At 42.5% G+C, this 11,274-nt stretch overlaps 3 protein-coding genes across 3 annotated transcripts; all 3 read right to left on the bottom strand.

The window, feature by feature from the left end:
• Window positions 1–2,994: 2,994 nt before the first annotated feature.
• Window positions 2,995–4,677, bottom strand: EAE97_006165 (uncharacterized protein; the record flags this gene model as incomplete). The annotated part of the gene is made up of 3 exons (XM_038876678.1): window positions 2,995–3,794; window positions 3,869–4,229; window positions 4,654–4,677. The coding sequence occupies 3 exons, from the start codon at window positions 4,675–4,677 to the stop codon at window positions 2,995–2,997; spliced, it is 1,185 nt and encodes a 394-aa protein (XP_038732385.1).
• Window positions 4,678–7,776: 3,099 nt separating this feature from the next.
• EAE97_006166 (uncharacterized protein) lies at window positions 7,777–9,552 on the bottom strand (the record flags this gene model as incomplete). Its single annotated transcript, XM_038876679.1, has 2 exons — window positions 7,777–9,342; window positions 9,403–9,552. The coding sequence occupies 2 exons, from the start codon at window positions 9,550–9,552 to the stop codon at window positions 7,777–7,779; spliced, it is 1,716 nt and encodes a 571-aa protein (XP_038732386.1).
• A 676-nt stretch (window positions 9,553–10,228) lies between these two features.
• Window positions 10,229–10,793, bottom strand: EAE97_006167 (uncharacterized protein; the record flags this gene model as incomplete). The annotated part of the gene is made up of 4 exons (XM_038876680.1): window positions 10,229–10,545; window positions 10,604–10,629; window positions 10,702–10,715; window positions 10,785–10,793. 4 exons carry the CDS (start codon window positions 10,791–10,793, stop codon window positions 10,229–10,231), a joined length of 366 nt encoding a protein of 121 aa, XP_038732387.1.
• Between the last annotated feature and the right edge of the window lie 481 nt (window positions 10,794–11,274).

Genomic DNA, 11,274 nt, shown 5'->3' on the forward strand with positions numbered 1-11,274 from the left:
GCTGGCTGGCAGCTCACCGTCTCGGAGTAAGTACTCTCCAATCTGAATAACACATACCAACATTTCGAATCCAATTTTGACATTTGAGGAATCAATTGATCAAGAGTCGTCAAACATCATCCTTTCATATTTGATTGTATCAATTTCAAGTTGAAATTTAGTTGAAATTTACTTCGGGACTATCCACACAGTATCAGTATATGCATGTGTGGCATGTTATGAGGCTTGGGAGTACACGAGCTTGTTACAGCACATGATCAATGATCTTGCAATTCAATGCTTCCTGATGCTTCCTAATGCAATGCACAAATGTCTATTCGCATACAAATAAATTTATCAAAATATTCCTGCATAAAAATTCGTTTCGATTGCGCCTGAGGAGGGTGATCACAAAGCGGTGATGTTATCTATAACGACTTACACTACCTATCTCTAACTCTCTTCAAATTTCCCTAATACAATTTTCTAGAAGAATTGTAGAGTCTTCAGTTTTATGATATTTGAATTTTCTGGGCATTGAAATCTCAACGCTAGAATTACTCTCTTCTCAGTACTTCACTGGCTCATTACCGTATGTAAGTACCTTCAAATCAAAAACCAGTGTTATATTCCGTTTGAATCTACAAAGATCCCAAATGTCATGGAGATCTCGCACCAGTTGATGCCTCTAAGCAGAACGATGTGGGCGTATACCAATTTGGTTACCTGAAACTACTCATACGCAAAGAATATCGACTTTACCAGACAAGATGTCTCGAACGCTTCCCCTGTTGCAAAAACCTAGATACAGTCAACATCTATGGTCGAACCCATTGAACAAACAAGTCTGATTAGTACTCTCTCCACAAGAATTCAAGATCAATACACCAAATCCCTCCTCATACGAGGGTCGGACGTCTGACAACAAACTATTGATGGGGTAGATATTTGGGAACCCCCTCAAACTTCATCCGCATTCAATCATTTTCTTATATAAACGATATCTAAGTACCACCTGAAGAGTATTGAGTATTTTCAAATGGTATGATCTGGATGTGATGATTGCTGGGGAAAGAATGATCTAGATGCCTAGAGAGAATTGCAAAGTTGGCTGAAGGGGAAATCATTTAAGGAGTTTCTGAAGAGGGCTTTAAATGAATGGAAAGAGTGGATCGATCTATGTCGGATAGATAGAAGATGACAGAGGGCTTCCTTTGAGTAGTGTATTGAGGGCGAGTGAATAGAGGTATGCTTATGGCTCTTTACTTAATATTGAACTATCGAGAAATATGGAGGATTTATAGGATGGATGTGAGAAGTCATCATTGTTGTTGAACGGGTGGGAACTACGTACAAGAATTAACCAATTAACTCTTCTTCTCCTTTCTGGCCGAATTATGAACGAACTCTGGAGTCTGAATAAGTGTTTGAGGTGAAATGGCACGGAGATTTCTTCTTCTGGTGCATAGGCATTTATCCGTTGGATAGTCAATTGTTCATTCATAATCTCATAGTCGCATGTACCTCAAAATTTGAAGTGTGAAATTTTTGAAATTGGAGATGATGATATATTCATCACCTCGCAAGGATACTTGGGTATGATGTCTGGCGGATTTAAATGATGTGTGATATGCGATATGTGGCATAGTTGTGGATATTGGATGGGAGGAAAGGAGGAAGGGAATAGTGGGTATTGTTTGTTATGAGTTTAGTTGTGTGGTTGTCTGTAACTTGTAAGATCACTTACTTATTCTTACTAGATAGATGTTTTTTTTTGTGAAGGGAATGGTGATATGAAGGGGGATGGGGAGGGGGATTGTGTTGGTGTTGGGTAGGCTGTGTATGTGTATACGAGAGAAAGAGGGAGAATAATCTAAATGATTCTCAGTCTCGAATATAATGCATACCTACCTAGAAAGTAGGTATGTCCCTACATTATATATCGATTGTATCCTTTTCCGCATTTATATCTAATCTATACCCATCTGTACCCATATCCACGTATCTGTGTATCTATGTGTATATATAGATCCATCTAACCCTATAAAAATCAACAAAAAAGAGAGGAGGAGAAAGAAAGAAATAAGGTGGATATATTCTAGCTTTCCATCGATATACTTGCGCACGTATCTATCTTCAACATCGATCCTCAATTGCGAATCACATCATTTCTCATACGCGCACCCAAAATTTCACAATCGAGAGAACGGAGATTAGATGGATCAGGAGAGGAATCTATTAATTCTACTTTGTTGTAGATTTTTTTGTATAGCGCGGTTAATTTGTATACACTAACTACATCTACCTATTTACAGCTATATTATAAAGCCGAGTCTCCTCCCATTGTTTTTGCTTCTCTTCGCTCTCATCTCATCTCATATGCTTTCGTCTTCTCCTATTTTTTAGTCTCCCCTCCACTCTCCTCCTCTCTCTTCTCTTCTCGTCCTACATGTACCCATCTAGTACCTAACATCCACCATTCACCCCTCTCATTTCACATCCACAATCACCAACACCCTTCCCAACCTGTCCCCTACAAACAAACAAGCAAGCAATGACCAAATCAAATCGAATCAATTAAATTAAATTAACATTCCACACCTATCTCACCCATCCCACATAACTTTTTTAATATCCTATCCTATCCTACTCCATCCCACCCAATCCTATCCTCTGCCCACCCCCATCCATCCCCAAAAAGTAGTGCGAGCAGACAGTAACAAAGAAAACTCCTTTTATGCATCGCACATGCATGCTCAAACCATATAGCGAGCAAGTAAGCAAACCAACCACCCGCCTTGCCTGGTAAATAATAAATCTCGCCTCCCTTTTGTGTGTATGCACTTCTTCGCTTGCTTCTTTTCAATTTTTCCCTGTCCTTTTCAGTATGCACCCATCCATTATCCATCCACACATTCTCTATTCTCCCATTCTTCCATGTACAACATTAGGATTAGAACACACATATATATATATCACAACCTCCCATCTCCATCCTCATCTCCACCATAGGTCTCACCCCCCAACCTCCCGATCCAGCAACCCCCCCAGCATCTCCAATGCCCTCTCACTCCCCCCACCACTGAGCACCACTGCGCCCGCCCGCGCCGTACTTAGATACGACAATTCCTTTCCAAACATACACCCGCCCTCTTCCTCCGGCCGATCATTCATGCGCATCTCATCGACTAGTTTCCCCGCCACGCCACACACAATGCCCGTACTTTCCAATGGTAAATCGACCAGATCCAAGAAAATCGGCACGAGATCCCCGTCCGTGTCTCCTTGAATCGAGTTTCCAAAAAGAGGGAGGAGAGATTTGTCGAGGAGGAGAGAAGAGCCTTCTTCGAGGGAGATGGTCAGGGAGAGGAAAGTAGGTTGGTGGAGCAGCGCCGAGATAATGGAGATGTAAAGACGGGTGTTGAGTTTATCTAGAGGGGAAGAAGTATGGATACCATTTCCATTACCGTTTGAGATGGGACGATCTTCGATTTCGCGGTCGCGACCGGAACATTGGATGAGGTGGAGACCAGGCTGCACGAACGGTTTTACATTCCTCCGCGTGAGATGTTTGAAGGTGCGGGCTTGGAGTTCAGCGATGTTGGAGGGGGGAGGAGTGGATGGCGGGTTGGAATTGGAACTAGGGCCTCGGGAGTGAGATGTTGGGGTGGGGACCACATAGGCGGATTCTTCTTCAGAGAATTCGAAACCCCGGGAGAGAAGGGTTTGGCCGACTTTGTGGCGGTCTTTGGAGGGGACGAGGATGAAATCTGTGAAGTAGGTTGTGATGAAGAATATGGGAACGCCAGCCATGGCTATTTGGTGATACATTAGTATTTAGATAGGGTCAAGTGGTTTGTAGAAGAATGAGTATGTGATATGAACTTACCAAGGGGTGAGGTGAGATCCATGACCCTTTGGCCTGCATCAGTACCAGTACTGTCTACGGAAAAGACAATGTAGCTATCCGTTGATATCTGAACCTGGTTGTTTTCATCTTTGGGCAAAGCATCGATAATTGGTTGGAAGACACTTTCCGCCCAAGACTTATGACAGACAACTGAGCATTCGATTGGTGTTACACTGATATTGAGAAAACCATGTTCTTGATCGAAGACTAAGCTTTCTTCATCATCTTCATTTTCAGATGCTGGGTCTGCTTCCTTATATGGTAGCAGAACTCTCAGAATTGGTTGCAACAGCAAAGAGTATAGAGGTAGTGGTATGTGGATTAGGCTGAATTCGCCTTTCTGGTATAGATTAGTAATTGTTTGAAGAGTACGTGGGTTATTTGGAGTGTCATTATCATAGATTTTGAACAATCCCATGATAGCTACATTGACAAGGAGATGTAGATGGGAAGGAATGAAAGCAAGAACAATATTTATGTGAGAGCTTTCTTATTGTCTGAAGTTAATCTCGAACCTGATCCTGGGACGAAGCTATTCACATTCTTTGAGGAAGAGAAATGCAATCACTTTCTCCTCAAATTCCAAGTGAATTTGAAAACAGGTGATGGTGAGTCTCCACTAAAGTACATCATAGCTTTGCGTCGAGACACCATTCAGATGTATCCATCCTCCAGCCCCTATACAAGCGACAACCCGACAACAATATGCTAATTCCCATTCTCTGCTGACTTTCCAATGACTAAATGGATAGAATTTTACTCACAATAAATGATATTTGAGCATTCATGATGCTTTTCGTTTCTCCAGTTTTCGGCTTTCCTGCCGTCGGTACAATGCCAGGGGATTATGCAAGCCGACCCTCCTAGGCTATAGTACCTTGCAGCCACCCGAAGCAAGAGAACCAAAGCAAGACAGCAAGACTTGGAAGTTTCGAATTTCTGAAAGAAATCTGTCTTCAATCGAGGAAGTTTGTTTTGAATTGACGGGGCTTCAAGTCAATTGGTTGGTATATCTAATGTTCGAATTCGAATGAAGAGAATATGTTCGTAGATGAAAATGAGACGAACAAAGGAGGCGCTTTCTCCAAAACATCAACAACAGCGGGGTAGTCTCTCTTCAAATCAATTGAGAAAGGTCAGCAACTCCGATGATCTATCCACAAACGCATTCCACTTCTTATACAGACGGAATTCCACGCGCAATAAGACAAATGCAGAACCTTTGTCTCAATTCAGCTGAACGTTGGCCAAAACCAAAAGTATGAATTTCTCTGTTTGGGGGGGGGGGGGGGGAAGGGGAGGGGGTTGGTGGATGGTTTTATTCTTTCCGCAAAAAGATATAGTAATTATTCAGGGACTCTAGGGTAGTATTGAAAGTGCTTAACTGGAAGCTCTATCTCCTGCATAAGCCACGAACGAAGCAACAAATGATGATGTGGGGGTACCTTCGGGCGATATAAATTTTGTTGTGAAGTGGTTCTTTTGCACTTTTTTTAGCTGCAGAATTCCTGCAATAAACCGACCCAGAGAAGAGAGGGGCGGTTCAATATAAAAACGAAACGTGGATTGGATTGGATTGGATTGGATGTTTGGTTGGTATGATAGGTATGGATGTGGTTGGTTGGTAGTTAGAGAAAAGTCCCAATCTTGCTTGCATATACGTAGAGGGGCGGGGACTTATAAGATGCCTTCCCGAGCGGAGAGTTTCCTTTGAATTGTAGGAAGTTGGTATGAAGTCTAGGTGGGTGTGTTAGATGTGCTAGGTATGTGAGGTGGTGGTGTGTGGACGGTTGTATCCCAAGGGTATATGGGTAAGGTACTGATGTGTGGGTTCTACAACGTCTTCCTTGGGTACTTTTTGTGTAACTGTGTTCCGAGGATTGGTATTGGTATTGCGATAGAATGCGACGGGATATGTAAGATGGCTTGTCAAGGTTACTGGCGCCCTATGGAAGGAAAAAAAGATCTCCTGTATTGGCTTTCCTGCAGCAATTGCCAGCTCAGATAGAATGGAAAAATGTTTGAAAAAATACGGAAATGGAGATGAATTGACGAATAGGATTTCACGTTGAAGAAAAGATGAAAATCTATTCTCTTTGTTCTCATCGAGTCATCAGATAACTCTTTATTAAGACAATATAAGACTCATTCTTTCAATCATCGTGGACATTATCAAATGGAAGGGATTGTAAAGAGCCGGAGAGCGGGACCGGTCCATAATCTTTTTGGTCCCTTGAGTCTTGGGTTTGTTGTTGATAAGGAAGAAGTAGTACCAATGGCTTTGGTGACCTCGAATATTCCATCTCCAATCTCCAATCTCCATATTTCCTAATTCCTACCTCTTCAAGCATTCACTAATAGTTGATTGTACTACTAAAGTGGGATGATTGGTTGATTTGAGGTGATGGAGATTAGATGAGACCAAGAGTTGTTACTCACTCGCGAGAAGCTCATTCATTGATTCATTCATTGGAATATCGATGTTTGGAACTAATCCCAGATATGGATAGCCAAGCCCTTCTCATCCTCACCACCCAAGAAGTTGCAATGACAAGAACATCATCTCTCATGAATGATGAGTGAGAGAGAAGTCTTTGAATCATGATACTGATACCTACCTAACTACGTGATACGGAATGAGTAAGCCGATCACAAGGTGGAGGAAAGACCCAGAACAAAGGTACTATCTCCCTCCCATGAATAGAATCACATATCATGTGAATACCACACACACACACACACACACACACACACAATACGCACGCAAGCATGATGTCAATTCAAACCCATTGAATAATGTTTTGCAGTGGGTGGTGTACACCATGAGTAGTACCCAAGTATTAATAGACGATGTACATACTACGTACAGATTTTAGACGTACGCCTATCTCAAAGTATCATAGTCTCGCGCACACAATATGGGGAAGTACTACAGATAGGTCAAACCGCGGCGTAGATTATAATGTCACATTATTCGAGGTGACAAGATAATAATACCAAATACTTGTCACGGTATCACGACATTCGAATTGGGTTATATCCCCACTCTCCGTCTGGGTCCGGTCAATATATCACCACGAAAGCCATCGCAACATACCTACTCGAGTATATTCGGATGTATATGTTTATATTGGTGGAATGTGAACTGTACAACTCAAGATGAATGTTATTGCTACTGCTGACAGTCCACACCTATGAAGAATGAATCTCGATCGCCACACATTGAAATCAAGAAAAGTCGAGTCTGATGACAAAGATGCATCAGGATTTAAAGATCCTGACTGCGACACAAACTTATACCCATCACTAGGTGATCCTGATCTGATGTTGTTGGATGCCCGTGAAAAACCATGACTTAAACTTCTGACATTATTTTTTCTCTCAACGCAATTACCGCCCCGCTGATAGATAGGGAAAACGGAGGCATTGTGGTTTCATTTGCCCTCCCGACATCTTTGTCCCGGGAGTGAGACCGAATGTCCTAGAATGGCTTGGTCATCGCCGCTGCCCGTATACATTATCTTGAGGCTTGACCAAACAGGTTTCTCAAGCATCAGCTGTCAATAGGTAACATATCAGATGCTGAATAACATGATTTAGGTCGAGGTCACACTTGACTGTTATCATATCACTTCTCGCATTCAATTTTTACAATTCGGCTAGAGTCATGCGCATTGACCACTCATCGGTTAGATGCGGTGCACAAGGAGACTGTTCAATATTAGGAATTTTTTCTTTCATGATATAAATTTTACATGCTATTATTTTGGTAGCAGGGTACTCCGCTTTTTGATGACGATGCGTGGGGGCTTCATATAACCACACAATTTCCTCCCAATACATTCAACAGAAAATGAAATGATAATCATGTGTGAAAACTTCATGAATCATGACCAACCTCCTCTACCCCTATAATTTCCTCTACCGCCTCTACCTTGCCCACCATAAGAATTGTTCCATCCTTTGTTGTAGCCTCTCCCTTGACCTCCCTGTACCAATGGTTGCCAACCCGTAGGCCCAGTAGGATAACCACCCGGGGGTTGTTGAAAATTTGAAGAAACATTAGGCATGGGAGGAGGAGGTGGTGGCGGCCATTGTGGATTAACAGGGTTGAAAGGCATGTTGGGATAAAGTGGAGGCCCTGGGGGAGGAGGCGGTGGCCACGGCATTGAACCTTGATGTTGAGTGATATTTAGAGGGAATCCTTGATTGAAACCTTGCTGGTACGGCTGGTACGGCATTGATGGATTTGTGTAGGTCTGATTTGAGGAGAAACCACTTTGTTGGGCAGGTATTGCGGCCATATTATAAGTCTCAGGTATTGGTAGATTCCCGTTCCCGACAGATTGATTGGGAGAGCCGCTCGAAGAATGACTTTTGTCGTTGTCACCCGATGCGCCATGGTCTTGTCGCATGCCTTTTGAAGGCGACCTGGAACGACCATCATACTTGGAACAATTTTCGTGATCCGGGGATAGTGACCGCGAAGAGCTGTATGAGCGTCGTTCCCGGCGACTTCTTTCTACGAAACTTCTCTCTGAATCTTCTGAATCGCTATGGCGCCGTTTTCTCTGTGGGCTCAAGCTCTCACTTTGACTGTGTTGACCACGTTCGCCAAATGGATCCAGTCCCTTGCGGCGTCTCTTCATCCTCTCACAGAACACTCTTGACCATCCATAATAACCCTCTCCGTCAAGTATTTCGCCAGTAATCTCATCTAGGATGATTGGCTGACCGAGCTCGTCCACATCAGACACACTTCTTTCGTCCTGGCCAGGTTCCGCACCGAAAATTGTTTGAACATCATCCAGGAGAGCTTTCACAGCAATAACGAGATTCTCATCCGCGGGTCCGGCGACAAACTGCAATGGTTTAACCATATCTGGATTTATTGGTCTAGTTGAGTTGGGAACGATATGCGGCATCAAATTTCCAGCAGGTAAATCGAACCAAGGCATTGATGTGTCGCCATGCGTTGCTGGCATGACAAATGGTGCGGACTTGTTCAACTTTGGCGCAAGACCTTGCTCTCCATTTTCTGCCGACCCAGTCAATTCTTCATTAAATTGACCGACTTCAGAAGCAATCTTTACTGCTTCGCGCAGCTTTCCGATGTATTCATTGGAGTAATACCCTTTCTCTTCCCATATGTTTAATAGATCCTGAATTTTTTGCTGATGCTTTGGACAATCTTTGAATGAAGCGGTGCTTCCTATTAGATTAACCAATACCGGTTGAATCTTGCCACAAACAGATGCATCGTTGATTCGGTACTTGCAATGGTAGAGGATGTCGTTAAGAAGGTAGAGTATATGCATGCGCTTACGCTTAATTGAAGGCTCGCCGCTTAAGGATTTGGTGAATGATGCCGTAAGAACTGTTAAATATTTTCCCAGCGCAGTAAACCTTGCTGCAGATTGTACAATGTGTTCCAATATCCATTGCTTGCATTTCTATCCTCGGGCACGATTTAGTTATCGCATAATAATATCCATTAGAGTGTATGATCAAACCTGGACATTTATTGACGAGCATTGTAGTATGACGTTATTCAGATGGCTATGAAACTCTGCGATGACTTCTCTAGAGACTGGTGTTGGATCGCGTCGAAGGAGACTCGCAGAGAACGAGGCTTTAGCTATGGCAAGCTGATGCGACGCCATTGTTAAAAAGTTGTTTGAAGCAGACTAATATGTATGTAAAAGCTTTGCCATCCGCGAATAAATTTATTGGGATGTAAAGGAAGAGAATTGATCTGAAATGTGGTTAAGTTTGGGTGTGATTTTGATTATCTTGTTGAAGTGAGATGATTCAATGAAATTGAAATGAAGCTTCGCGACGAATGGTCCAGATTCGCTAGAGCGTGCTAAGGGAACATGCTGGTTGATTACCCTTCAATAATTCAGATTCATCATCAATTTACACATGTTCTTCATACCAATTACTTTCCCTTTATTATTTATTATTTATTATTTATTGTTAATTGTTATTTACTATTTACTATTTACTATTTTGGATACTATGGTTATAATTCTATCGATTTTGGAGTGTTTTTGAATGCCGATTTATTCATCAATTGACTACCAGTAGAAGGGTAATGAATCTGTCTATTTCCTGTCTATGGCGAACAAGTTGTGTGCTCGATTGTAGAAACAATGATAAAAGGAATAACACGTTTCAAAGAGCTCACATAGTCCGAGAATTTGATAGGAGTAGAGTTTCGTGAGATTAACATATACACATACATAGGAGCACCCAGTTCCCAGCGCCAACTCCAATACTAAATCAAATTGTCGCGAGTAAATTTGCGTTAATTTAACGATGACGAGGTCGCTCCATTTAACTGAACCTATCGCCTTTCTTTGATCTGAATGGCTCCGCTGGTTCGTATTTGCTCTTTTCCCTTACACGCTGTCCCTCGTTGGCTGGCGCATGTCCCGTCGGCGCAGGCTCAGTTGTCGATACTTCCTGGCTTGGAGAACCGGCAGAGTCCAATTTTGCTGGTCCGCCATTGCTTCCTGACCCCGCATAACCACCTGTTCTGCCAGAATATTCTAGTGCTTCCTGCTGCCTCTTGCGTTTCTGATCTGCCTCGAATCGCGCGGCTCTATCTGCGTTGATCGATTGCTTTGCGAAATAGTATGCTGTCCCGCCGGCTGGAATCCTTTGTTAGTACTTGATCCCTGGGGCCGTCTCTTCACCATCCAAACATACCGACACATAGTGAGCCCCATCCAACCCTGAATAGATTATGTTAGTCGGGTATCGTTTTCCATTTATTGGAATGCGAGGCGTGGAATTTGGGACAGTACCAGAACGATTTCACCTAAGTTATGTTAGTTATCCGCAAGTAGGAGGCTCATTTTTCGCCCACAATGGCAATCAAATCACTTACAGTGTTCATATTGAAGGTGTATCTGGATTGTAAAATACTCTCTCACAAATAGTGGCTATTGAAGTTGCAATATTGAAGAAGACAAAGTGTTTGGGGAATTTGGGTTCTTTATTTTAATATATAAAAATCTTTCTCCATGCCATCATCATAATGGTACGATAATAGAAATGGTAGCCTTGTCGCCTTCTTCCCATCAGATCAGATCAGATCAGATAACTGCGCACCTCTAGTATCTCTTTGCGGATCATTGAAACATTAAAACACTCTCAAACAATCCAGCCTGACCCCTGCAAATTGCCGCGAAGCCACAATGAGGGATGTACAGACTGGAAATGAACCTTTGATCTCACATACCCAGGTAAGGTTACCGATAGTATTATTCACAGAATAAACACCAACAACATAATTTGACCCCTCTCTATTACTTGTAACTTCTTTCGAGGAAACCAACAACACTCTCTTAAACATCCATTCACTTGTTTACTTCCAA

Source organism: Botrytis byssoidea (genome assembly GCF_014898295.1).
Source record: "Botrytis byssoidea strain MUCL 94 chromosome Unknown BBYS_011, whole genome shotgun sequence".
NCBI lineage: Eukaryota > Fungi > Ascomycota > Leotiomycetes > Helotiales > Sclerotiniaceae > Botrytis > Botrytis byssoidea.